Source organism: Columba livia, chromosome 7, assembly GCF_036013475.1.
Source record: "Columba livia isolate bColLiv1 breed racing homer chromosome 7, bColLiv1.pat.W.v2, whole genome shotgun sequence".
NCBI lineage: Eukaryota > Metazoa > Chordata > Aves > Columbiformes > Columbidae > Columba > Columba livia.
This window is the reverse complement of record NC_088608.1, coordinates 35869871-35897623: the sequence shown is the minus strand read 5'-3', so window position 1 is coordinate 35897623 and position 27753 is coordinate 35869871. Positions and strand designations below refer to the sequence as shown.

The 27753-nt window shown below is 52.3% G+C and overlaps 1 protein-coding gene across 1 annotated transcript; it reads right to left on the bottom strand.

Annotated features, from left to right (window-relative positions):
• Positions 1–1546: 1546 nt before the first annotated feature.
• On the bottom strand, positions 1547–26083 carry COL6A1 (collagen type VI alpha 1 chain). Its single transcript, XM_005515267.3, has 35 exons — positions 25789–26083; positions 24881–25010; positions 22813–23013; positions 22340–22499; positions 22018–22140; positions 21905–21925; positions 21678–21698; positions 21532–21576; positions 21215–21268; positions 20385–20429; positions 20259–20285; positions 19873–19899; positions 19727–19771; positions 19426–19479; positions 18830–18892; positions 18333–18395; positions 18115–18168; positions 17997–18032; positions 17783–17845; positions 15430–15492; positions 11434–11496; positions 10874–10936; positions 10340–10390; positions 10209–10244; positions 9641–9703; positions 9107–9172; positions 8415–8450; positions 8085–8121; positions 7183–7191; positions 6193–6326; positions 5577–5686; positions 5108–5291; positions 4734–4908; positions 4334–4363; positions 1547–3565 (listed from the first exon to the last, which is right to left on the bottom strand). The coding sequence occupies exons 1-35, from the start codon at positions 25895–25897 to the stop codon at positions 2955–2957; spliced, it is 3072 nt and encodes a 1023-aa protein (XP_005515324.2). The 5' UTR covers positions 25898–26083; the 3' UTR covers positions 1547–2954.
• Between the last annotated feature and the right edge of the window lie 1670 nt (positions 26084–27753).

The window sequence follows — 27753 nt, the reverse complement described above, 5'->3', positions numbered from 1 at the left end:
CAAGCGTGGGGACAGACAAGGCATCACGCCTGAAAACAAGGCACTAGGCTGAAAAATCTGCTGAAAAATCTCTGCTGGTCCCTGTCTTCTGGGGAAGCCAGCTCTTCACCAGGCTCTGATTAAAACTGTGTTTCTTCTGGGCAAGCTGGAATTTAAAGGGAATGTTTAGATATTTCTTTTTGGGAAAACCGACAAACACTTTTAGAACCGAGGCTTGGAAATCAACAGTTTCTGTCGGTTTGGGATTTTCTTCCCCTTTCAGTAAAGGGAAAAAGCAAGGGCATGGTTAGGGGGAGGAAAAGTGCCCAGAAGTCCCTCCATTTGATATGGCCCAGCTGGGAGGTGAGTGGGACATAATCCCAGAAAGGTGCAGGAGTTGCACAGGCGGGTCAACACCCTTTTCCCACCCGCCTTGCTGGCAGCAGCACATCCCACCAGCCAGGCAGCCCAAACAGTAGGTGTGTAACACAGGGGCTTGTCCCTATCATGTTCCCTTCCTTCATGGATGATTCATGCTGAGGACTAGAGCAGACCATTAAGAAATATTTCTTCAACTGTTACAATAACTGCCTTTATTAGGGCAGACGTGAGGGCATTTTTTCCTAACTTTCTGCGGAGAGGAGAGTGGGACATTTGATACAAAGTGCAGTCACCCACAGAGCCTCACCGGAGGTGCTGCTCAGAATTTCCAGCTGTGGGTGAGGTGTCCCCGGTGCCACAGGACAGCCAGGGAACCCAACAAGCATCTCCATGGAGGTCCTTGGCCAGGAGAGAGCGTGACTAATAGGAGGACATAAGACAAGGGGGAAGCAAGGCAGTGCCTCTCTCTGTGCCAGAAACAGGACATGGATGTGGTCATCTGTGTGGGGAGAGACTGTGCATGCACCCATGGTGAAAAGCTGCAACAAGTCCCTGGGACAAACAGGTATAGCCTGGAAGCTTCCCCAAAGACAGACACCCTTAGGATGCAAACCAAATATTTGGGGAACACTGAGCCTGGCAAAGCTGAGTGAGATGTTTGACACCTTCACCACTATCCCTGTCTGCAAAGCAGCACCCCCACATGCCTAGGAAATGAGGTGCTAAGGGGAAATACTGAACATAAACAGAAAGTAAACATAGCTTACCTTTTCACCATGATCACCATCCACACCTTTGCCATGATCACTGTCCTGCTACACCTGGTCTTCTGGAAAAAAACCCAGTAACTACCTATGTAGTTTGGATTTTTTTTTCTTTTTCAACCAGAAGGCAAACAGAAGCTGCATAAGTATTTCCTATCCTTTCAGAACTTGGTGCCCTTCTCATAAATTTTTATGCACTATTTAATAGATGAAGAGAATTCGCAGCATTTCTCAAATCCGTGACATTCAGTTATAGTCAGATTTCCAATGTAAGAGCAATAGATCTCTCTTCTTCTCTCTCTTACAGTTTTATGTGGGAAGTTCTGCTGTAGTCTTCCCAGATCCCAGTAATCTCTGCCTCACTAAGGGACTTTTTAAACATTTGGAGCCCCTGAAATTCAAGTCAGACAAACTTCCAACAAGACTGTGGAAAACAATTTATTTGACAAATTTCCAAAGTGGACAAATTCGGTAAAACATAGGCGTAAAACTAACTTGTACAATGGGGTTTTGAATACAAAGTAAAGAGATTGGGATGCCAATACCTGGCAATCACTGTTGCTTTCTCAGAAGCGCATAAATTCATAGCAAGAGCACCAATGGAAGCACTGAAACAAGATTTCACCCAGCCAAACCACATCTTCAGTGTGGTCCTGGAAACAACTGTGTAAACACCAAGGGCCTGCATCACCCATGTAGTGATAGCACCTTTGTCAGTATATCCATAGAGTGTGAGTCAAAGACCCTGGCAGATAATGACAGCCTTTCCCTTGACTTTGCTGGGCTGTGGATGAGGCCCTAATTCAATATATAGTGCAGTTAGTGGGTTCCCCTAGTGCCCAGGTGCCTAACTCCCAGATAGTCCTATAGAAACAAGACTCCCAGAGAGCTCACCAGGAATTAGACAGCTTGGCACTTAGAAAAAAAAATATCCCACTAACTGGGCTCAGAGAGATTTTTCCGGAATGGAGCTTGGACCATAACACAAGTCATCAGGTTATTAATGAGGTTCCTGGTTTCACTGTAGGGCCATGAAGGCCATTTAGTGAAGGAGTGCAGTTATGTAGTTTTTTCTAGGGTTTCTTCCCTTCCCAATGGCTGCTGTCCATCTTTTTATTTGGTCAGCAGCACCCAGCCTCCCTGCCCAAATGGGAGCATCAGCCCTAAGGGATGCTCTGCCACCCACTTCCCACCTCCACCCCAGCCCAGTCAGTGCCCCATCCCATGACACTGGAGGCCAGACATGCTTCTACCAAGCTCGAGTAATGTAGCCCAGCCCTCCCGTCCCCAGGCACAAGAGATATGAACCAAACTTGCCAGCCATGACAATGATCCCTTCTCAAAGCTTGTTGAAGTGTTGAATGTTTCACTTGAAGCACAGCATTGGGTTAGGACCATCATGATGTATGAAAGAAAGAAGCAAATGAACAATGAGCAATAAATCTGAAAAGAGCAAAAATCAGCCTCGTGAGACCAGGCTAGTTCTTAGTGGTACACAATTCCTCTGATTTCTGATTCTTTTTTGGCAAAAAACAGTGGGATGAGAATGTTATTGGTGTTCTGGTGGCGTGCTGCTGGGTGTGCTTGTGTTTGCCTGCTGTGGGGGTGGAGAGGCAGTCATGGGCAGGGAGGGAAGTTTGAGGCTAACAGAGTAGAGATGCAGGTGATGAAGCAGGGGAAGAAGGAAGGGGACTATACCCAGCCAGGCTATCTGCACAGATGCAAATTCCTCAGATTGGTCAAGAATACTGTTAACTTTCTGTTTTGTTGGTTTTCATTTTTAGGCAAGACAGAAGAAGGCATGGCCTTGGCAGAAGCCCACCCAGACACTCAGTCAACAGCTATCTTCCTGGAGACAGTTTGGTAGAAGACACCACGCAGTAGAGACGTATAGTCAGGCACACGGAAGAGGTGACGCTCCCCGTAGACCACATCGTAATCTGCACTCTTCCCCGTGACCAGGACACGGATGTTGGGCTCATTGGCTTGGCTGCCCACTGCCAGCACATAGATCTCAATGCCAGCCTGCTGAGCTTCCTGCACAGCCCTCTCAATGGCCCTCGCTGTAATCCCTTGAGAATTGCCATCAGAAAACAGCAGCACCCTCTTCTTCGCCCCAGCACGGGAAGATCGCTGGTACAGGCCTGTGACGTACCGCAGAGCGGCGTTGACATCCGTGGCATCGTTAATGTACTCCATGTTGTCGATGGCTTTGGCGATGACTGTGTAGTTGTGCTGGAACTGAGCTTCCACCTTCTGCTGGTTCCTGCCGCTGTACTGGACAACTGAGACGCGCACGGAGTCGTCAGCAGGCTTGCCGGCCTCCAGGAACCGCTCTGCCAGCCGCTTCACGAACTTCTTGGTGGTCTCAAAGTTCTTGCTTCCCACACTGGTGGAACTGTCCACCAGTAGTGTGATGTCCGCCAGCCCAGTGAAGGTGACTGCAAGGGGAAAGGCCCAGGGCTAGTTACTCTGCATTTCTCCTCCTGCCTCCTCCATGGAAAGACAGTGAAGTCACTAGCTGTCTCACTGGCTTCCTGCCTTGTCAGACTTGGGAAATCTCCAGTCTCTGGGTATTAGCTTGGTTTCCCCTACCCCAGTGCTGTCTTACACTTGTCCTTTTACCCTTTCATTCCATCTTTTATTTGGTTTAGGACAGGCTGCATTACAGGTACTTATCTGGCTTAGGTAATCTCGTGACTCTTGTTGCTTAAATACAACGCTGTCCCCTCGCATGTCTGGGGAAACACTTTGTCTCCCAAGGCTGGCTTCTTTCCATGAGGAGTCCGAGGGCTGCATACACTTCTGACTTGGAGGTGTACCCCAATAAATTCCCCCCTGTACTCACTTTTCAAGCACCTTTCTCAAATATCCCTGCCATGGTGCTGATTTTTCTCATGCTTCCACCACCAAATAGCAGTTGATCTCATTACCTCCTTCAGCTAAAGCCTGTGAGGGCTAAAATCTGGCACAGTCTCCTCTCTAGGTTTAAGATGCCAGGGAAAAAACTGTCTAGGCTTTCTCCAAGATGCCTTGGGCTGGTGTATGTGTGAGAGACCCTACGAATTTCTGACAAGGCTTCCTCCATTCTCCAGCCCAGGAGCCTCCCTGTTGCAAGAGGTCTCCAAGCTATGCATTCCCACAAACTCCTATTTCCTCCACCACAGCACCCACAACCCCTTCATGCGGCAGGACAACTCAATACTCACTTGGGCAGGTGTAGTCCGGACATTTCTTCTCTGTATACGAAAATCAGAAAGAATAACATCACCAGCTGAACCAGGAAAACCACTTCTCCTATAGCTTGCCACAGAAGGGACAAACACTCACTTGAGTCACAGCCATATCATAGAAGATGCTGTGCAAAGGCTATAAATGTGCACCAGAAAACACAGAGGTGCATGCTTGAACAATACTGTGGGCAGAGATGGCCTCCAGCAGGAGAGGAACTGCACCAGGCCTTATTTAACTGTACCTTGAATGCTGTTCTCTTCCCTCAGTGCCTTAAGAGCATGACTGTGGGAAGGCAAGGGCACCCCTCCCTCACCCTTTGGCTGAGGCAATCCTCCCTACCTTCCTTATTGCCTCCAACCACAACCTCTCACCCACCTTGGCACACATAAGAGGTGATGTTCTGCAGGAAGGTGTCATCCAGGAGCTCAGCGTAGTTGTCCCTTTGAATAGACAGTCCTGGCCTGGTAGGTCTGCTTAAACAAGCAATGTCATTCAGATGATCTGGATTTGGGGGGTTCCGGAAAATGTCGCCTATTCCAAGAGAAACCACCTACAAGAAAGTTAAGGTTCATCACTGTCTGTTCATCCATGTCTGTCACTTTGTGAGAGTGCTTCTAGTGACCTGTGTCCCCCCCACCCTAGCCTTGGGTAACAAAGCCATGGAGACCCCCAGAGACCCTGAACTACTCTGATGCACAGCTGCTGTGTGGGGGTTCCCTGCAGGCAGGATGCTTCCCCTGTGCCCTCACCGGGGTGACGTCGCACAGGGAGCTGAGTGGGGTAGGGTCCCGCAGCGTGTCAGAGCGTCCGTCCGTGATGACGATGGCAACACGCTTGTCAGAGGTGAATCTCTGCAGCAGGTTGTCCCTGGTGAACTGCAAGGCTTCTCCAGTGTAGGTGCCCCCAGCAATCCATTTCAGGTTCTTGACTGCCCTGAAAGCACAGACACCAGTGAGCCCGCAAGCCCTGCCTCAGGAATGCTGAAAGAGACCTTGGGAACCTGTATCTCACTGACACGCTTGTGAGGCAGTGTAACATCCCTGCACGGGGCTTTGGCCTCAGCACCACCTACAATGCCACCAACTGCTACTTTCCACTAAAAAACACTGAGCATCCTTGCAGTTGCAGGAGCTGCTGGTCTGGAGATAGAAGATGGGAGGTGAGTAGGTGTCCCTGGGTCAGGTCTCTGCACAACATGCCAAGACCCCACAGACTCACTGTTTGAGTGCACCGATGTTGTCTATGTTGGCATCTCCCATGGCCACCAGCTCCTGCGTGTTGTCATGGCTGTACTGCACAACGCCCACACGGGACTCCCCAGGTTCAAACTGTTGGAAAAAGCAGAAGCCAGTTAGGGCAAGATACCTTCAGGGGTCCTGGAGAACTCAGAAATCCTGCTGGTGGTTTCATACCAGACACCTTCACAGCAGGCTCTGCCACCTCTTATCTGCCTTATTCCAGACAATAGGGGCTCCAGCAGGAGCAGATACACATGGGGGCCAGTTCAGTGAGCCAGTCAGTGTCTTACCTGCTACAGCCACCCAAAATGCTCATTGTGACAAGGAAAAGACTGAGAGACTGATTGATCAGGCAAGTACTTTATGAGCTGGGACATGAAAGAAGAGTCCCTTTGCCCAGAAGGAGCAAAATGCCCATATTTTGGGACAAACTGCTCTCTCATATCCATCACTTTAGGAATCTGGGAGGAATCAAGACCCACCCCAGTTACACACTTGAAGTTCAACCTTGTGGAGACATCTCCCTGGTTTTCTGCTTGCATCGAAAAACATGTGAGTGCACACAAGCGTGTCCTGGCACTTGGTGGAAATCTCACCTTCACACGCTCATCCTTGCTCAGGCGGTCAATGACTTTGATGATGAAGTCCTTGGCAATTTGGAAGTTCTGCAGACCGATGCTCTCCGAGCTGTCCAACACGAAGAGGAGGTCGACGGGTCCACAGGTGCACTCTGCAGCAAGGCACAGGAGCAGAGAAGCTTGTGTTTTCTGCCTGAGCAGCTCATTCAGAGCATCACGTTTTGCAGGGAAGCACAGCAAAGCAAGCAGCTGATGTCTGCTGTTAGTCCTGACCAGGTGGGTGCCTGTGCCCTATCTACCTGCAAAGCATGGTGTAAAATGAAGTAGCAAAACAGCTGCATAGGAGACTTGAGAGTCAGTTTACTAATTTTTCTATTTGCATTTTGCTCAGCAAAGACAGATAGCATTTCCAAGCTGTGAGTACCCTTAAAACACCCAGTAATTATTCCAAAATGCATTTCCTCACTTCTTCCATTCACCCAGCCCAGGAGGACAGAGGTGACACGGGTGGGCTGGAGGGGCTGACTCAGCTTGCTCCCCCTCTCTCCCATGGCTGAAGGACATCATGTGCCCTTGGCTCTTCCTTCAAGCTTCTGGACTGCAAACCCTACCCATCAGGATAGCGTCAGAGGAGGGGAAAAAAAAAAAATCACATTTCTCTGCAGACAAGCACAGGATTTGGAAGGAGGAGGACAGAGCTGGACCACAGTGTGCCATTAACTAACGTCCTTTTCAACTGCAAAAAGGGTGGAGAAAAATCTGCCTGAAGTTTGCTGGCATGGGGCACCTCAACAAGAGTTCTCCAGTGGCAGGACCCAGCCACAGTAGCCTCAATCTGCACAGCACCCCGGGGAGAGCTTGCTGCCCTCCCTGCCTTCCTCACGCTCGGTCCTCCCCCCCCAGGCTCTTGCCATGTCTCCATAGCAGAAGACAAGGAAAAGGGAGGGATGCAAGCAAGGACAAGGGCTGGAAAATATTTGCAGAGCAGCTTTGCCAAGTAACACTCACCGCAGCAAGCTAGAGGAGAAGGGGGAGAAAGAGAGAACGTTAAAACACTTCACACGAGGATTTTTCATGCACTAATACAGACTACAGGTTTGTGTTTCCGAAAACCCAAGGACACCTGACCCAGCCCGAACAATTCAAGCTCATGGAGGTTTCCCCCTCCTGTTTGAAACAATGAGATTTATCTCTTGTTTCAGATTTTGATGCCATGACCCGGAGCACTGCATGCAGCAGAGCTCCGTTTCTGCACATGCTTATAAATTCTTATTTAAATAAGAATAAAAGCTAAGCCTGGAGGGATTAAGTAAATCACCAGAGTATGCAGCTCAGAGTCAGCTCTCTAAATACCCTGCATCCTTCCAGCACTTCATTACTGGCCATGAGCCAGAAACCCTTTGCAGCACCTGTGTGCTGCTGCTCCCCATGGCAGGACACCCCAAAACAGATCTGTCTTTCCTAAATGGAAAAGTCAGGCCCTGCTATTTAAGAAGAAGGCATTGCATGATGGTCCACACAAAGGTTTTACAGAACTTTGCTTATATTTTCCCTGGTGAGCATTTGTGTATGTACAGAGCCACAGACATAGCAAACCAGTCTGCAACACACAGAAACGAAACACCGATGTACAACCTACTAGAGGTCAAGCTGGAAGTCCCTGGGTCATGAGAAGGGACAGCAACGTACAAATATTTACCTCTTTTGAGTTGCTGTCCCAGCTGCAGGGAGGGCCTCCCATCTCTGCCCCAGCTTATTGACCTAAATGTGACTCATGGAAGGACAGCAATGCCCATGACATCCCTTTGCACACTGGGATGGCCCTGCTTGCTGGGACCCCAGAGAAAAAGCAGCTACACCAGCTCAGCAAGGAGCCAAATGGGGTAGGAGGACCAGCACATGGTACTCACAGCACATCTTCATGATGATGTCCAAGATTTCACATTCCTGAAAACAGAGGTAAATAAACACCTGAGTTACAGTGAAGGCAGCTTCCTGGCTCCCAGGTGCTGCCCACCACCACCACTGCTGCTTTGTGCCCTCAAAGCAGGTCCTGATCTGGAAATGAATGAGGACATCTGGACAGTGAGACTCAATGTGACAGTAACAAGGGGCAGCCACCACCCAGCTTTAGAGCACAAGGCTCCTCCAGCAGTGACCCCCGCCCAGGAACCACCATGCATGGCAGGGGAAACACAGATCAAGCAAGCAAGCAGTGCCCAAATTCCTGTCCCACTCACATCTGGTCCTGGAGGCCCCACAGGTCCTGGTGGTCCCTGTCAAACAGAAGCATGGAGACAACAGTTACAAGAGCAACCATTCCTATCTGTGGCATATTCTGCCAATAACTTTCTAAGCAATACAGAGTCAGGAAGAGTCTCTTGGCTTCCCAGTTCCTGGCCCCTGCACTGGGCTTTGAGCAGGTACATCTGCTTGCATGATGTCCCAGGGCTGCACAGCGGTGGGGGGAAGGAGACCCACTTCCACCACTTCCATGCCCACCGAGGTGTGAAGGCAAGCTCTTGCTGCAGGCAGCAAGCACACAGACCACGTCTGATGTGGCTTGGCATTGCCCCCACAATACCCAGGGGATGGATGGATGCCATTTGCTGGGAGGATGCCTCAACTCAGCCTCCAGGCTACAAACTTAAATGTTTTCAGGTTCAGGATGGCCACTCCAAAGGGCTGCTTACCCTTAAGGAACCTGATCATTTGAGAACGCTTTGCTCATGAAAAAGCACAAGTGCCTGTAATTTCTGCCCTGATTTGAGATCTGTGTACCAGGCTGCAGCAGAGGGTTTTCAGACTGTCTTGTCCCTGCTGTGAGCAGGGCCAAGCACAGCACATCTGCAGCGAGCTCTGCTATTGGGAGCTTAGTCAGCCCAGCACACTGCTCTTATCAGTGCAAACCTTGCCAGGGTCCCTTGCTTACCGGGCGGCCTTCAGGTCCCCTATGGCCCTTTGCTCCTTTGATGCCCCTGGGACCAGGGGTTGGGTTCTGGAATGAAAACAAAAACATCCACAAATCTGTGCATGCCAGGATGCAGTACCTTCCCCTCCAGATGTCTGCTGAGCCCTGCTTAACCACAAAAATGTTATCTGAGATTACTGCACCCAACCAAATAAGTTAGGGCTTGGGAGGGCTGGGACAGACACTGGGAAAATCTCCCAGCTGGGCAGCACAGTTGCAACCATTGATGCTATCTGAAAGCCCACAAAACCTTGCAGAGGTGATACCCACCTCAACCTAACACATCTGGAGGTTTGGCACCTGTAAGCTGTAGGAAACAAAATAAACCTCTGGAGGCAGCTCTTCTTGCCACCAAACACCATGCAGTGGCAAAGGGCACTTGCAGACTTACAAAACCTGATGGGCTCTGACCCACAGGTGAGGTAGTGTCAGAGACCCAGCCCAAAGCTCCTGCACTGTGTTCACAGAGAAAGATGATTCAGCTTTATAACTCACATCATTGCCAGGGTCTCCAGCTTCTCCTTCATCACCTTTAGGGCCAACATAGCCTTTAGTTCCCTGAAAAATAGTAGAGAATAGTAGAGAAGAGACTCCTTCATGGACAGCTGTTGTTAGCACAGTGAAGTTGGTGCTGGCACACAGTGACCTTGTGAGAGACCTTCTGAGAGCTGCTGTGAGAGGGGGACAAAGAGCAGCATATAGGCTCCCTAGCACTAAATTGCAGTGCTACTGAGGAACTGGGCGTCTTAGGTGGCTTTCACTGTTACAGCACCATCCGGCTCCCCCTGGGTGGCAATTCCAACCCCAAACTCTGGCTCCAGAGCTGCAGAGACCATCCAGGACAGGCTGCTGCCCTTGGTTGTTACCACCAGTGCACCAAGGCAGGACACTTCCACCAGAAACATCCATCACAAGGAGAGGCAGGCAGAAGGAAAAGAGGGCTTTGAAGGACCAGGCTGCTTCAGGGAGCCCATTTCACCATGCAGCTGATGGAGAGGTTCTAGGAGCCAAACCACTGGCCAGGGCAATTTCTCTTGTATATATGAGGAAGTAACACACTTACATTAATGCCAGGGTCACCTCTGTCTCCTTGCTGCCCCTGGGGATGAAAGAAAGGAAGCATGTTAGGTCTGACAAACAGAAATAACGGTCTTACAGTTTCAAAGCAGCACAAAAAAAAGAACAACAACTTACGGGGGCGCCCGGGAATCCAATTGTGCCATTCCCAGAAGGGCCATCCTCCCCCTGGTAAGGAAGGGAAAAATATGTGAGATAATGAAGAACAGACCCTTTAGATAGCACAGCAGCAGGATCCTGACCTCCTTGGACAGTTTATCTCCACAGCAAAATATCTGTGCAGAAAACATGTGGCTGGTAGGCTGGACACTGGTGCAGACAGGTAAAAAAGGCAATCTTGCTGTTTGCAATCTGCACAGCCACTGAGAAGATGGTGATGCTGTCTCAGAGACTGGGGATATAGCCACAAGCTGGGAACAGACTTAGCAGTATCAGGTCTCTGTTTCTGGAAAGTACACCCCAAAATACCTCTCTTTAAGCCTGCAGATATAGTGCATATTCAAAAGCAGGCTGATTGCAAGTTTTCCTAGCATCTCAGCTGTGTACAAATGTAATTTCTTCTCTCCATGAGCTGGATCAGCCTGTGTGGAACCAGCCCATTGTACATCCTTTCTACATAACGTGCAATCCCACCAAACAAATAGGACTCACCCTTTCTCCCATTAGGCCAGGCTCTCCAGGCAGCCCAGGTGCTCCAGGCAATCCCTTTGGGCCCTGGAAGGAGAAGAAACAGCAGCCAAGCATTGCACATTATCCTTTGAGCTGGGAAGATGATGCCATCTGAAACAACCAGCTAACACCACAAGCCCATCACAGGAGATGTTTTGTTTCTACAAGAACAATGCAAAGCCCACAGCTGGGCTTAGGATTCAGCTTGCTCCCTGTCCTAGGCATCAAATCTGCTGGCAGATTTCAGTGGCTGCCCTCAGAGAGCAGCTCCCCCAGCTTCTGTGATGGGAAGCCATGCAGATTGTGGTGTGGCTATACCTTCTCCATGAAATGGCCCCTGGGAGGTTGGGAAAAAGGCAGCCATGGCCTTAAGGACCCATAAAAAATGCCTTGATGTATCTATCAAGAAGCTAGCATTTGAGTTTGTACCTACAACAGGTTTCCAAGATCCAAGAGATCTAGGGACAGCCCTAACAGGCAGCATATCCTGGTCTTTCCTTCATTCCTTCCCCCAGAAAACGCGGTGATGAAGCAGCACTTACCTCACTGCCACGGGGGCCATCATCGCCCCTGTAGCCCTTGGGTCCTGGAGGTCCAGCCTCGCCCTGGGGAAACACAAAGAGCTCTAACAATAGGGGTTTTTGTCTTGTTGCCACTCCTGCCCTGAAGGGCTGGTCCCTTAATTTCATGTGTGATGGGTGGAGGCATCCACCTCGTGCTCTGGTACCCATCAATGAGTCACCTCCACCTCAGCCAGACTCACAAGAAAGGACCTATTGATGGGGATTAAGGCAGGGGAAGATGCTTCAGGAGCTGTGCCCAGCTCCTCCTGTGCCCCTCACCAACTCCTGCCTGCACAGGCAGCAGCTCCCCAGGCTGGCTTACATCCCACTTGCACTGCAAAGCCCCATCAGAGGCAGTCCTGGCCATATCCCTACCGAGCACCAGCCAAAACAAGAAGCTTTCTGGGCCAAGGTGTGACACTGCAGGCACGGGTTGAACACCACGTGCTCTCAGCAGCAGCCGGGCTGCAGGAGGGAGCAGCCTCTGAGCAGAACCTCCAAGGCCTGGAAGCCATCCTTGTCCTCCACACTTGGGTCTGATGGGGAAGAAAACCAGGGAGGCAGGGGTGATGCTTTCTAGCAGAAAAGCACAGCTGGGTTGCACAGTGGCATCTCATCAGCTGTGACAGAGGTGCCCTCGGGGTAGAGAAGTGTCCTTGGTAGAGCACGTCACCCTGAAGGTGACACAGACCTCCTCCTCCACAGAGTCCTTCCCCATGCCTCAGAGCTCAGACATGTCTGGGTCGCATCCGGGCTTGTAGAGGCCCTTCTGTGGCTCCAAGGAGTTTGTCCTCAGGAGCTCTGGCAGCATGTGCTGGAACAGACCATAGCTGTCACTCTGCCACATCCCATCTGGGCAGAGGCCGCTCACTTCATCAGCTGCAGGGATGGCCAGAGACAGTCAGAGACAAGAGAGGAGGTGGGAGGGGGGATTTTTTTCTCCAAGAGCTCCAAAAGATTTCCAAGGGAGCCCCTCCACCTTCTGCTCAGTGCCAACAGTCCTTGATGGGGTTTACTTGCCAGGAGATTGGTAATGATGGTGGGTAACAATTGGGTAATGATGCTCTTGCCTGCAGCTCTGAACACTGGAGCAAGGCAGCCGCTCATGTTGAGCTGAGTGTGAAGCCAGTCCCCGGGTGATGGAGATGACAGAGGTGGGGAGAGGAAAGGCAGAGAGCAAGCTGTGGTGTGAGCTGGGAGCGAGCAAGCAATGACAAACTGTCCTCTCCATCACCGCTGATGCAGACAGCAGGAATGCCAGTTCAAGATTCCCGACCTCTGAAACATTGACTATGATGAGCTGCATGACTGCAGGCTCCTGGTAGGCAGAAGGCAACACCTGCTCAGTGATACCTGGGCTCCAGCAGCACATGCCCAAGAGCCTCCTCCATATTTTCAGTGCATCATCAGAACCCCTGAGGTCTTTTTGGGAGCTGCCTCAGTGTGGTGTCTCAGCCTAGCCCAGCTCTGCACTTACTCACCACTCAAAAGCTGAGCAAGCTGTAATACCTTCTAGCTGTCACCTCTGCTCCCTCTTCGCACAACGGCAGCTGGGAGAAGCTGGTGCCAAACATCCATGCACACTGCATGCACTCTTCTTCCAAGGAAAGGTGCACAGGTGGGTGCAAAGGACTTAAAGCTGTACAGCACAGAGCACTAAACTGCTCAAAGGCATGTGACCTTATATTTGCACAAAAGCCCAGAAGAGAGAAAGCTGGGAAGGAGGGACAGAACTCATGATTGCTCACGTCAGCCAAAGCTGGATCCACAGCACCCTTGGCTCGCACTGGCCATGCTTGTCCTCACTGCGGCACACAGTGCAATTCCCTCATGGCTGTGGAGCAGTTTCTGAAGAAGCAGGATTTTGGATTGGGAAATCTTCAGCAGCTCCCTGTCCATTACTTTTCTGGGTGCAAAAAGAACTGCAGGAGGGACAGGCACCAAGGCCAGGAAGAGAGAGGGACCACCAAACCTGTCCGTGAGGATCAGGGAAAGAGTGTGCTGGCCCTTTGTTTGTCTCGGATAGAAAGAGGATGAAAGGGAGTCACAGGTTAGTGGGAGCCCTTTCCCCTTGCCAAGAGAAATACGCTCCAAGATCCAGAGCTTGCAGATAACACGGCTTGAAAAACACTTGTGTTTGCCAAAGTCCTACTCTTGCCCAAGCCCAATTACACATTTAATTTGGCCTAGCAAAAGCATTCTTCTTCAGCTTATGGAAAAAAATCCTTGCTTTGCAATTGCTTTTGTAATCTCCCTGGAGCTGTGGAGGTGGTGGGGTAGTCTTTGGTCTGGGGAGGTGTTCGAGGTGCTTCTGTAATGCTTCCCTCTCTGGCAGGGGTTAGACACAAGTTCATTGCTGGGGAGGGAAAACTGGTGTCCCACAGGCTCAGTGGCAGCAAGGAGACTGTTCTTTCCCCTTTCTCCTCATCCCCACCAGTGAAGGCTGGCTGGAGGCAGGATCTACCCCAGCCTGGCTCCCCACCATGCTTACACAGCTTTGGCTCCCAGGCTTGTGTCAAATATCCATCTTAATTGACTTCTGCACAGTCCTTCTGCCTTGAACACGGAATGAGCCTCTACCACACGGAGAGTGGCTCTGGTTGTTCTTCCTTCACTGGTGTCAGCTTGCATCACCAGTCCATTATATATCTATGTCCAAAGAGCTGCCTTCCCATCAGGGCCACCTCCCAAAATGAGACCTCACTCCACAGTAGTGCCCAACAAACTGGATGCTGCCAGACACTCTTTGGTTGCAACAGGAGTTCAGCTCATTTAAAGACAGTAGGATCTGGAAAACCCTCCTATGTGAATTTGGTGCTGTTCATTAGCATGAGACAAGCTTGAAGGAATCCCAACTCCAGGCAAGCACAACCCTGGCACAGGCATGTTCTCCCTCCAGGCTGCAGCATGATGTAGGTCTGCTGTGGGGGTCAACCATGCTGGGGATAAAGTGAACACAACAGCAGCCCCTTCATGCCTGTCCTGTACTCCAGATCTCCTTCAGTGCTCTTCAATACTTGATCAACAGTAAATGAATTCAAAAGCTGTCTTGTCTTGGTCCACACACTGGTCTCCATGCTTCACCCCTTCTGGAAGACCTGCTCCACCAATGTGGGAATGTTTATCTTAATACTTTCCTGTATCTTGGGCTCCATCAAAACTGGTGGTATGAGTAGGAGGGGAATTGTCCCACAGAGCCCTGTCCAAGCATTTGGTCAAAGCGTGCTTGCTCAGGTACAAAGACCCAGTTGGTCTTTGCAATCAGTGCTTTTGCCCTGGAGGATCAACCCAGCAACACCGCCAGACCCAGAGTTATCGCTTGGGAGCTGGGTATGTCTTTGGGAAGAAAGAGTCTTTAATTGTGCAGGGGACAAAAGCCTTTCTCAGGCTGAAGGTAGCCAGGTCTGCTCTCCAGAAAGCCCGTGGGGTCTGAGATCTGTTCCTTGAGGTGCACAAGGACAAGCAGAGGCCAGAGCAGGAAGGCCAGACCTTGCAGCAAGCAGCCTTAAGGAATTCTGGCTTTGAGCAGACTCTGCAGATGCCAAGGGTGTCACAGACACTGCTGGAGCCCCGTCAGGCTATCCTCACTGACACAAGATGTCTCATTGACTCCCCTGACCATGGTGAACAGCATCTGGCCCCAGACCTGAACATTTTGTGCGTTGCTGCAGCTTGCACTTGCCAGTTTCCAAATCTGTCAGATGTGTTGACATCTGTTTCCATGGGATTGGGAAATGGCCTGGAGGTTGCTCTGTCCCCAGCCCAGCAGCCAAGTCTCCATTTTACTTTAGCCTTCTTCATATTCTGGGTTCACCCAGAAATCACTGTCCCTCTTCACCAGCTTTGCTACCTTGTCTGGAAGATGCTGAGAACTTGCCCAAAGATGCTGTGGCACAAGTCAAGCCTCTGATCTGACTCTCCTCACTGTCCTAACCACTTCCACCTGGGATCCAGAAGATTAATCCAAGCTCTTACCTGGTCGCCAGGTGGTCCGAGGGGTCCTTCCCGCCCTTGGTCACCAGGTGGTCCAGGCTCTCCCTGAAAAGGCACACAAAGGGCGTGAGAAACTCAAAGAGGGACAGGTGTAGGGTGCAAAGGACCCTGCATGCAATGGGGAGCAGACATGCAGCACTGATAGCACACGCTGGATAGAAATGCAGTTGTCCAAACAAGGAGGCTTGAGGCAGATGCAGGAGTTGGGTAGGAAACTATCAGAGGTGTGGGGAAAGACAGGCTAGTGTGGCCACCTTGAAGCCAAGATAGCCGTAAGAAGGCAGCGTTCTGAAGGATGGGAGTGCTTGCCTCTGGGTGACATGTTTCAGCTCATTTTGTGCCAGAAAAGCAAAAGACTGGAAAGATTCATCTTTCAGGGCTTCTGCAGATACACAGATGTGGCCCTAGCCCCAAAACCGTGTAGTGGCTTTTCCAGACACAGTCTGCAACCATGGCTGCTTTTCTAGAGCAGCTCCTGCCCTGAGTAGTCTGCATGGAGAAGAGCTACTGTCCCTATACATAGGCAGCAATTCCAGGCTAGCAGCCTCCATCCCTTCTTCCTCCAGCCTGCCAAACTTGTGGAGCTAAGTGAATTCCCAAGGAAATGAGCTAGCAGATGGTGAGGGATGTGCCCACCTCTCATCGCTGGCGCTCTCCTCTCTGCTTTGCTAACACTTAGCATCCTGAGCTGGGTTAGGGCTGTTTGCAGAGGATTAAGAGCCCGGGATAACCTGGAAAGTCTGAGTCTGGGTGTTCTTGCACCCTAACAGCTTCAGTAAAAGGAAATGCCCAAGGGCTGGGTATGGCTCGGTTCCATTTTCACTTAACCAGTGTGGAGAGGCACAGCCTTCCACCAGCCCAGCAGAACTGCATCCCAACAGGGCAGTGTGTCTGCCAGACCCAGGCTGGCTCCAGGGCACCTTCTCCATCTAGACCCACAGCCAGGAGTGAGCAAGCCAGGGAGGCAAAATGAGAACCAGAAGGCATGGCCCCCATATCCCTGCAGCCCAAAGGCTTGCTGGAAGCGCCTGGCAGTTCAAAACAAAGCTTTCCCCCACCCTCCCAAAGTGGAACATTACCCCTTACAGAGCTGCAGGACAGCTAAACACAGAGCTCTGCACCTTACAGCCAAGCCACTCCTGAGATAAGCCAGCACCAAGCACTGCAATACAAGTGTCTTTGCATGAGGTGCTGCTCCGCCTGCAGCCCTGGGGCCAGGCAGCCCCCAGGGAAGGGATGTGCTCAGAAACTTCCCCTTGACAATCACACCTGACCTAAAACTTTAAGGAAAACAGTTGAAAACTTGGCGAGCAAAAGCTGCTGTTTGCAAGCTAGAAGCTTCCACATGCCTAAGCCAAACAGTAAATAAAAAACACAACTTCCAAAGGGCCCCAAGTGCCAGCAGAGACGTTTCTGGCAAGATTATGCAGCCTCGTGCTTGGACTACAACTTGGAAGGAAGCAGCTCATCATCTGCTGAACAATTTAACTCCAGGACACTGGCTTGTCTTCATCTCCCGCACACATCTGCCCCGCACACCACATGCAACAGTGCCACTTCCTGAGCACTAAACAGGAATTGGGAGGCTGCCAGCAGCCCCCTCCCAGGGCAGACCTCTGTCCCCCATCTCTGAACTGGTGGTAGACACTCACTGTCCCTACTGCAGAGACAAGGAAGGAATGGTGGCGGCTGCCCAGCAGTGCCAGGACATGACTGGCCACCCGCAGGGATGCTGCTCCTGGACATCCTGGCTCCTGCTGTCTCCACCCTGAGCAGCAGCAGCCCTTGTCCCCCCCTGGCGTGCGTGGCACCTCTGTCACTTGCCACATGTTTGTCCTGGCCTGCTGAGGGCTCCTGCTTGTCCTTCCCACACTCACGCTCAGTGACTCAGCCCAGCAGGCAGGAAAAATACTTTCCTAGTGACTCCTACCCAAAAGGGGAGGGTGTCTCCCCCCTCCACTTCCACACCCAGGCCTTCCTTTCTGAGCTACTGGTACCACACGCAGCCCTTGAGCAGTACATCTTGCCTCTTTGCTCTCCATCAACTGGTTTTGGAGCCACAAGGCAGGGGTTGACCACTCTCCACCTGCTCTTGGCTTGCCAGGCATGTCCTCCTTTGGGTCCTGGTGCTTTAATGATTAGTTACCAGCATAAAGGGGAAATTGCTGGGGAATAATGGCAGGTTCCCCCGAGGCTGGTAGGTAAAGGCTCTGCGCTTGCCTGCTGGCCCACAGGCTGATGGAGTCAGCCACTCAGCACCTATTTCCAGCCCCTGGCTGCCAATCAAGACCCCACTTGCAAGCAGATGCTGAAAGCCATCCATGGATGCAGTTACCGGCTCTCCTCTTGGCCCACGGTCACCTGGCGAGCCTGGGGGGCCTCTTTCTCCATTGCTGCCCTGAAAGGAGATGGTGGGAATACAAGATCATGACCTGCTCCCAAGCAGGAACAAAGCCTTCCCCTCATCGGTCACCTCCATCCTACCCCTTCTGCAGGGTACCAGCCCATGCCCTGCCAACATGGTGCCCAGCAGCAGTGCCCTCGCTTACCCGTTCTCCAGGAGGACCATCCGCACCAGGAGCACCCTGCAGAGAAACAATGGGGTGGGTCAGGATGTGGGAATGGTCGGCAAGCATGCATGGAGGGCATCACAGGCAGAGGACTCACCTCATCGCCAGTCTCTCCTGCTGGTCCAGGCTCACCTTGGTTTCCAGGTGCACCCTGTGTGAACAAGCCACAGGGGTGCAAATGAGACAAGTCAGCAGGTTTTGGAGCAAAGCCCTGTGCTCTTGGGCAAGCTCTGCTTCAAAGTCAAGGCTGACAAAGAGGATGCCTCCCCCTCTGACAGAGGGCTGAGGATGCTCCCACACAGGTGTTTCACTCACCTTCTCTCCAGGGCTGCCGGGAATGCCCTGCCGGCCAGGTTTTCCGTCATCTCCAGGCTCCCCCTTTGCAAGGACACAAGGCACTGTCAAGACTGCATCCAGCCGTGGATTTTGGCTCCCATGGTGCAGAGGCGTCACGAGCCTCTGTGCACCCCCCAGCCTCTTTGTGGGCTGCTGTCCCTCCCCTGGGAGCTCCACATCCTCAGGCAGATCCCTCCACCACTCCACCTGCCTAATGCAAACCACCTTTCACAGCAGCCCCCCAACATCTCAGGGATGCTCATATGCCAGGCTTGGGGGCATCCGCTAACCTCAGGCACACTGGGAGTCACACTGGCCAGATCTTACTGTGGGTGACGTGCAATGTCCTCAAGCACAGGCTTGCTCCCAAGCAGTGCAAGGAGGCCAGCAACGGGTCCATCACCACCTTTCCCTCTTGCAGGCAGGTGGGATATCAGCACCTCTCCTCCTGCATGGGGCTGATCAGAGCAGCTCACCTTTCCACCCTTGGGTCCGTAAGCACCAGGATCTCCCTTCGGTCCAGGCGGGCCTTGAGCTCCCTGTTGAAAACAAAGGCAGTATCACTGAAAACCAAGCCAGCATCGCTATCTGTAAGAAATCAGGCACGGACTGAGCATCCCAGCAGGAAGGACAGGAGGGATGTGTACTCGGGAGCAATAGTGGGGATGTCATGGCACTCTTGCACTGTGAGCTGTGCAAGCAACACAATATTTCTGGGTGGCTGGTCACAGCAGACTGACATTGGTTGATTCTGGCCTTGCCTGTCTGGCACTGAGCTCTTCTTTGCCAAGTTGCCTGTGCTGAAGAGCCTCCTGACAATGTTCCTGCAGCTTCCCAGGCAGGCACATGCAGTGGGGGACAGCTTTCAGGTGAGGACAAGTCAGACTGCCCCATGGACACCTCGAAATGCCACACCTGGGATGAGCATTGCATGTCTAGAGGCACATGTCCAAGAGCAGCCACTCCATCCCACAGCTCCCCGTTTTTGGGAGCCCCCTGTTTCCACATGCCATCACAGCAGACTGGCAGCACTGGTTCATTCATGTGCAAGGGGCACCGCTGGGGTACATACATCAAATCCAGGTGAGCCTTTGCAGCCAGGTAACCCAGGGTATCCAGCTTCACCCTGTCAGACAGACAAAGCAGGGGTCTCCATGAGTGGTGCCCATGGGAAGACTCCATCCATCATCCCAGAGCCCCAAAAAAGGGACATCCCAGCCCTGTCCCTGGCCAGCAGATGGATGGCCCTGCAGGAAGGGAGCCCCACTGCCCCATGTGGGACACTGCCCTTGTTCCTGCACCCCACAATGGTTTTGGATGGGCAAAAGCCAGGGTTCTCAGGCTAAACAGACTGTCCCAGAGTGGGGATTTACCTTCATGCCATCAATGCCATCGATTCCACGCTTGCCTTTCTCACCCTAAAAGAGAGAATAGGGACCATGAAGAAGGAATTTCCAAAGACCATTCTATCCCCAGGTGTCAACCAGAAAGAATAAATGGTTCAAAAGCAGAGACTGACCTTGGCTCCTTTGGCTCCTCTAGAGCCCTGCAAAGGGAAGGAGAGAGATGTTAGGCCCCTGTGCAGAGCAGATCCATCCCCTCACCGTGCTGCGGTCCCCATGCCAGCTCAGTCTGGGCGTGCAGACATTCACCATGGCCCTGCACACTTCCGGTCCCTCGTGTTTTAGCCAGCTGTGCCCATTGCAGAGTGTTCATCCAAAGCCCAAGGCTGTGTCAGCAGTAAACTGGCTGATCTCAAGGGATTCCTGCTCCTGGCATGGGCAGGGCTGGCAGGAGGGACAGATGCACAGGCACCTACCAGACCCCAACACCTGGCAGCTGCAGCCTGGGCTAACCAAGCAGAGGGACACAGACTTCTTCCCCCAACATCCTCATCATCCTCACCTTTTCTCCTCGACTTCCTTTGTCACCCTAGAGATGAAAGGAGAGAGGAAATCAGAATGAGAACATGCAGCACAAAGCCTGTGGCCCATCTAAGTACCATGCCTGTCACCCTGCAGCCCCACATACCTTCATTCCTTGGTAGCCAACAGGTCCCATGTCTCCTGGCCTGCCCTAAAGGACAGAAACATGGTGTTATGAAGGCAGATACTGTCACCACTATCAGCATGGGGCAGTTTGCCCCAGCTGCCATACCCTCCCACAGGAAGCTCCCCCATAATTCCGTTCCTTGTCTCTGGGCACAGGACCATTGTGAAGGGCAGAGGGCACCTGCCTTCACCTCCACCATCTCCAGCCCTTCCTGGGGATGAGGGAAATGGGGCATTTGGAGACACATCATTTGGGATGAAAGGGAAGGAAAAATCTGTGTGTGCATGACATCTGGTTTCCAAATTGGGAATGCACAAGCTGAGTAACTGCACACTCACATGAGTGGGAGAAACGCACCTCCCAAAAATAAGTGCATTTAGTAAAAAAAAAAAAAAAAAAAAAAAGAGAGGGAGGAGGAGGGAAAGAGTTTCCTCATGCTATTAGCTTATTATATACCAAAGGTTTCCCAGTAACACTGGTGTGCTTGTTGTGTCAGAGGACGCAGGAGGGAGCCCAGAGTCCACCCTTGGGCTGGCACACATGAGTCAGAGATGTGTCCTCCAAGAGGAATGGCTATTTTAGGTGAGGAACAAGGAAGCCTTGTAGCAACAGAGGAGGGGGCCACCCCACTGCCCACCAGGAGCCACTGCTCAGCAGGGTGGCTGCAGAGGGGGACAGCTGGCTGTGACACTGCATGGAAACAGGGTGATGCAGGGGTAGGGCTGGGGAGGATGCATCAAAGAGGTCTGGCCAGAAGTGGCTGAAAAATAGCCCCTGTGCAGCATCAACGGGGCTGGTCCTTTACTTACGGGGTCTCCAGCCTCTCCTTTCTGGCCGGGAAGACCTGGCTTGCCTCTTTCTCCCTGCAATACAGGACAGAAATAAAGTTAGCTTATCATCCCCAGGAACAGAACAGTGACCTGTTGAAAGGAGAGCAGGTAGCAGTAATGATCCATGGGTATGGGGAGCAGATGATGCTGGACGCATGGGAGCACAGTGTAGGTCCTCATCCACCTCTCCGTGGGACAGTGCTGGGGTGCTGAGGACACATGCCCCACAGATCTCTGAGCATTCCCAAGTGAGCCCATCCCACCAGCCCACTACTACACCATGGCTGGTCGCTCACCTCATTGCCTGGGTCACCAGGAGGCCCGGGTGGCCCTCGGGGAGGCTACAGGAGAGAGATATGGGTTAGATCAGCCACCAAGGCACTGCCTGGGGCCATGGGGATGCAAGAGGAGGGGATGGTGGGGCTTCCAAAGCCCGACTCACCTGGCACTCGAAGGAGCAGCACTGCCCAAAGAGAAGGAAACAACAGCATTAGAGGCAGTGGGCAGCACCAGGGCCAGGCTGCACCCTGCCAGGGGGAGCTCCCCAGGCTGACAGGGGCTGTCTGCAGTGCAGGGCTGTGCCACCAAGCCCCTGCTGGGCTGTGGGTGACCCACAGAGGCAGGCTCAGGCACAGGACTGCGGAGAGCAAGGCTCTGGGGGACACTCACCGATTGCTCCGTGTTAACTTTCTGCAAGACAAAAAAGCAAAGAGACGAGATTTAAGTGGGACAGGTGAACCTGGGGTGGGGTGGGCTGGTCACGGGACACAGGTAGTACTCACAATCATGTCGATAATGGTGTTGATGGTTTCCTCGACATCAAGCTCCCGGGTTGGCTTCAGGCTGGTGGCAGTGAAGTTGCGGCGGTAGGCATGGTCCGTGGCAATGATATTGAGCCGCTGGTCCTAGGGTTGGGGGTAGGGAGGTCAGAGTGAGACCTGTGGGTACCACACAGGACCCATCCCCAGAGACCACCCTAGGGACCCGCATCCTCCCTCCAGCGAGGGGCTCTGAAGGGCACTCAGAGCCTCCTTTGCCATTCTGGGGGTCCTGTTGTCTCACTCAGGATCCCTGCAGGGAGCATCCCCTCCACATGTTTCCTACCAGGTGGTTGGGGGAGATGGCGACAGAGAACACTTTGATCCCCAAATGTTTGGCTTCATTGGCAGCATCATCCAGGCCTCCACAGGGCTCCTTGTACCCTTCCAAGGGGTGTCCATCAGTCACCACAATCAGGTATTTATTCTCCTTGTGATGGGAGCCACTGCAAGGGTTTAAACACAGGATTTAACATTGCAAGGACTCAGCAGATTTAGCTGGAGAGGAGTGGCTTGGGGACCTCTGGCCACTCACCCCAGGTAGTGCCCCAGCCAGTGCTCAGGATAATGCTTCATCCCACTAAAGCTGGGCCCTAGCAACCTGCCACCCCTGTGTCTATTTCATACCCAGATGATCTCCTCTCCTAGCTTGGGGACAGCTCTGCACAACACACAGGACATCCTAACCCAGATGCTTCCAACCTCCATCCACCACAGCCATACCACCAGCATCAGACCCCTGCACCCCCACAGCCTTACCCAATGAGCAGCTCCTCAATGCCTCGCTTTATGGCGCAGTCAGTGTAGGTGCCCTTCCCGATGTAGTTCACAGCCGAGACGCTGTTTTTCAGCTCGTTCCGGCCGCTGGGCATTGAGGTGAGGCTTTTGATGAGCACGACCTCATCGCTGTAGTGCAGCGCCCCGGCATTCCACACCAGGTTGCGGTCGCAGCGGTAGTACCTGCACGGACACACCAGGACACGGGCTTTCAGCACCTTCGTCCACTCCCAGCCACCACCTCCGCTTCACGTGCACTGGCCTGCCATGCAAAACGCAAACCCTCTGCCAAACATTGAAGGGCTTTGCTAGGGCTTCCTGCTGCCCAGCAAGGCTGGGGTGTGCTTCACATGCAAAGACCAGCCTTGGGAGCAGGCAGTTTGTCCAGCAGGCGGAAGGGCACAGGTGTGCTGCTGGTGGTGTCCAGAGAGGTCAGACAGTGTGGTAGAAAGGCTTCCCAAAGAGGTACCAGGCTGCAGTGGCTGGAGCTGAGCAGGAGAGGCTGAGCCAGACAGCCAGGTGTGTGTCTGTAAGGTAGGTAACTGCTGAAACACCCCATCCAGGACTGCAGTGAGTTTTCCTCTGCTGGATATGTTAAAATAAAGAGGGACGCCTCCCTCTGAAGGATGCTATGACTGAGACAGATCAGTGTGTGTTGAAGCTCTGTCCTGTGCACTGACACAGCCTTTACGTGTGACTCCCTGGGACAGAGGCATCACAACTCCCTGTGCTTCGGTCATTGCCCCAAAAATAGTCTTTTCGGGATGCCAGGGACAATCTTAAAGGGATGGGGTTGCACAGCTCCCTTGCATCCCCAAGCTCATCTTCTCTCTGCCCAGCAGGACCTTTTCTAAAGCCACCTGAGGATTGCCTAATGCCGTCCCCTCCGCCCCACATCTGCCAGTTGCCTCACCGTCACCTGGGTGAACCACACTACACATGCTGCATGTGGCTGGCAACATGGTGTGCACAGTGGTGGCTTGCAGAGACATGTCTCCAGCACAGGTAGGGCACAGGGGTTTTGGCATGGGCTCAGGAGGCCTGTCCATCTCTCCGCATGCAGCAGAGGCTTTGGACAAAGCCCTGAGTCTTGCTTAGGAGAGAGTCATGCTGCACTGATGGAGCCCTGGCAGGCTGTTCTGAAGCACAAGGCTTCTAGTGGCCACTCAACACCTTGTAAAGTAGCTCTCCTGCCTGGGCAATGGGCAGGTGATCTGTTAACCCCCTTACACCTGTTTTGAGATGCAGGCCTTGCCTCTCCAGCTCGTGCAGCACTGGGGCATCCCCCCAGCGCCCCTCTGGGAACCAGCACGTATTTCCTGCTGTCCTTAAGGCCTCAGCAAGATCCATGCACCTTCAGGACTTGTGGTGCTCCCACACATCCCAGGATCTCCCACCAGCAGGCAAGACATGGCCTCTGCCTGCAGCCCTTCCCAGCATCACCCGATCTGGGAGCTTGGGCACTCCTGGGCATCCCTGGGTGACCTCACCCTGAGAAAGACAGGATCAAACCAGGGTTGGTGGCTGCAATGGTGGGTGAGGAGGTGGCAGATAAAGGGCTGGGCACTGGGGTGGATAAGGGGCACACAAAGCTGGGTTCAGTGCTGCAGGGTGTCCTTGGCAGATGCCAGTTGCAAGGGAGGGTTTGCTGAGTTTAACATCAGAGGTGCCCTGCTATCACTCAAGCACCTGGGTTGTCCTGGGCCTGAGCAGCTGATGGCATGGGAATCAACATTGCTTTGGCATTATAGAATAACCACCCAGCCAGCCAGAGGTGGTGGGGCTGGGGTGTTGCATCTGCCACTCCAGGAAAAGCCCTTGCTTTCTGGAGGACGGATGCAGACAGCCCTGCTAAAGGCACAGTGCCGGCCTCGGCATGGATAGAGCAGAAACAGGGCGACACAGACTGGTAGAGGGAGGAGATGCTCCCACCCCCTCTCTGGCATCCCTGCTTTCTTCCTCTCTCTCCTTGATGGTCACACAAGGTAGTCTCAGCATCCCATCCAGCACCATCCCTAAAGCAGCCTGGACCAAACCCCAGGAGGTGTACCTGTTTGTCAGCTTATCAATGAACCGGTTGGTGAAATCTTTCACTTGGGCAACCAGGTCCCCAAAGGGCTTCACTCTCAGGGCGACACTCTCAGAGGTGTCCAGGACGAAGAACAGGTCCACAGGGCAGTCTGGGAAGAAGTGGGGAGGGAGGAATGGGCAGGTGGCCCCACTGCATCACCTCTCAAACCTGAGCTCCTTGCACATCTGCACCCAGCTCCCCTCCCAGTGCCAGCACCCAGAGAACCACTGTCACATCTCAACCCCAGGCAAGACACACAAGTACGCACAGATGGGTGAGGTTGCTCATTTCTGTTTCATCATCAAGTGTAAGCTAGACCGAGCACATACTCAGAAAACAACGCTTCGCAGGGTTTAACAGTTTCCTATACATCTTTTTCCATTTACATTCAAAGGATATCTTTGCAATACCAATACTAGTTATTGTGTAAAATAACATGCAGCTGCAGCAACCACTTAAAAAATAAAACCAAAACACGATAGCAATTAATACAATAAGAAATTAATGATTTTCTGACACATTCTAGCACAAATATCATTGCAAAGCAGAGCAAAAATGAAAGCGTCCCTTAACAGCCAGTGTCAAAACCAAAATGTTTCACAAAGATAAACTTGTATCATCTGTTATCCCCCACTCCTGCATCCCCATGCTACTGGTAAGATCTGACAAGACAGAATCAAGGAGAAAGAGCCAAGAACCTTTTAAAGTGTGTATGCCTTGTAGATTCTTTCTCATCCTACATTGCTCTCCCTGGCAAACACGACTATTCCACCAAACGCCCCAAGAAAGCTGCAGCTGTGTGCAGCACCGGAAAAGTCTGTCCAGGAGGCAAACTCATCTGAAGATCCAGGGGAAGAAAACCACCCTGGGAAGCAGCTCGGGCTTACCTTCTGCATTTGCAACCCGGGTGGTGATTACTGGGCGCTGAGCCCATGAGCTCCCCCCTAGGAAGCTGGCCAGGAGCAGCAAAGTGAATAGAAAGTCTCGCAGCCTCATTTTTCTTGTTTCAGATTACCATTGAGCTGGATTGAAGGAAAAAAAAAAGCAGGGAAGGAGAACCCAGCAGCTGAAAGAGGCCACAGTCCAGAGGCAGGAGTTGCTGAAAATATTTTTTACCGCTTTCCCCTTGGTTTCCGTGGGAGGGAGAGCAGGCAGGAGGGTAAGGGTGAGGAGGAGACTTCTCCAGCCTGAGGACGGAGGGAGGGAGGGATCAGGGGCTGTCAGCTGTGAGTCAGAAATGAATGAGGCATTTCTCCTTACCCTTTTCTGGATGTTGCTGTACCTGCCATGACACCCTAGCCACCGGTGCCTGTGTTCTCTGCAAACCTCACACAGGGAGCCCTGACATGGGCTGTGCCCAGCACCAGCATCCCCCTCAGGGGTCAGCCTGCTCTGTGGGGCAGGGGCACTCGGGGCACCTATGAGACTGCTCCCTCGCAGCAATGAGAACAGGGATTCCCATTGCATCCCCACCTGAATGATAGCTGGCCTGTCTTGCCCCTGTTAACCAGGGGTGTCCCCACCACTGGAGCCATTGCATGGTCACCCAGGGAGGGGAGCACCGTGGAGGCACCACATTTTTGGAGCAGCACCTTGCTCCCCAACATTCAGGGCTTTCTACTCAAGCCAGTCAGAAAGCTGAGGGGAAAACTGAGAAAAACCTCACAGGGACCCCCACAGACTGGGAATAACCCCCCGCTGGCCATACTCAGGGGAGGGAGCAAGGATGGAGTCAAAGCTGTCAAAGCCAAGAGGTAGAAGCAGGAGCCCCAAGCCCTTAGGGATTCCTGGAGATGAGCATCTTTCCTGAGGACCTGCAGCAGTGGGGAGCTGGACCCACAGCAACGGCCCCCAAGGTGTTGTAAACCATTTACTCTCCATGGCCAGCACTGTAGACAAGTCCCATGCTGCTGAGCTCAGACTCAGACTGCCAAACCCCTCATCACAACAGGAGCATTATTTGCTATTGGAGAGAGGTGAAACACCTAGGTGCTGATTCTGCTACAGCTGTAACCTGCTCCCACAAGTACAGGAGGAGACCAAAAGCTGGCATTAAATAGCCAATTGATGGTTTGTCCAAGATGGCTCCAAAGCACAAAGAATTGACAGCACAAACCCTGTCAGTACAAATGGTTTGGACACAAGTTGGTTGCACGAAAACAGAAGGAGATGTGCTGTGCTGCTTCACAGGGCCATGCAGGGCTGTTCGCCACATCCATCACCCTGCCTTTCACACACCGCTACGCTGACAGCATCTTTGTGTGAATGATCAGGAGAAAATGTCATAGACTTGGCTGTAGGAAGATGCCTCAAGACAAATGAAAAAACAAAAAGCCGTAGCTGCACTGATTACAAGTTACATCAGTGGAGTAGCTTGTCCACACTATTGAGGCAGATACATCAAATAATGACTCTTCGGATAAACAAATCTAAAGTTAGTGGGGGAAAAAAAAAAAACAACCCACGCAAACTTTGCTGAAGTGAAACCTTGCAAACCCAACAGCACAACAGGTGATGTTTTTCCTGCCAATACAAATTTAGGTGCACCTGTGGAAGCTGACATTGAAACAAAAGAAAGAGGAGAAGCTGGTGGTCCCAAAGAGGGGCAGGACTGCTGCTGGGCACCCCATCTGCAGCTTCTCTAGGACTTTGGAGAGCCTCAGGGTGCCATGTGCTTTGACCGAGGGGCAGCCAGACCAACAATGCTCCTTCTGGGAGGGAGGTTGGGCAGCATCAGGGGGTGACACCAAGATGTGAAAAAAACCTTTGTGTGTTGGGAATGGGAAGAGACTTTCCAGCCCCAAAATAGCCAGGTGTTTGTTGTGCTGAAGAAATAATATTTTTTTCCCCAG

Coding starts and splice junctions, on each gene's coding strand:
- COL6A1 (XM_005515267.3), bottom strand. CDS start 25,897: ATGAGGCTGCGAGACTTTCTATTCACTTTGCTGCTCCTGGCCAGCTTC. Junction 10,391..10,873: donor CTGGCCTAATGGGAGAAAGG/GTGAGTCCTATT, acceptor CTTCCTTACCAG/GGGGAGGATGGCCCTTCTGG. Junction 5,687..6,192: donor GCAAGGATGAGCGTGTGAAG/GTGAGATTTCCA, acceptor TTTTTCCAACAG/TTTGAACCTGGGGAGTCCCG.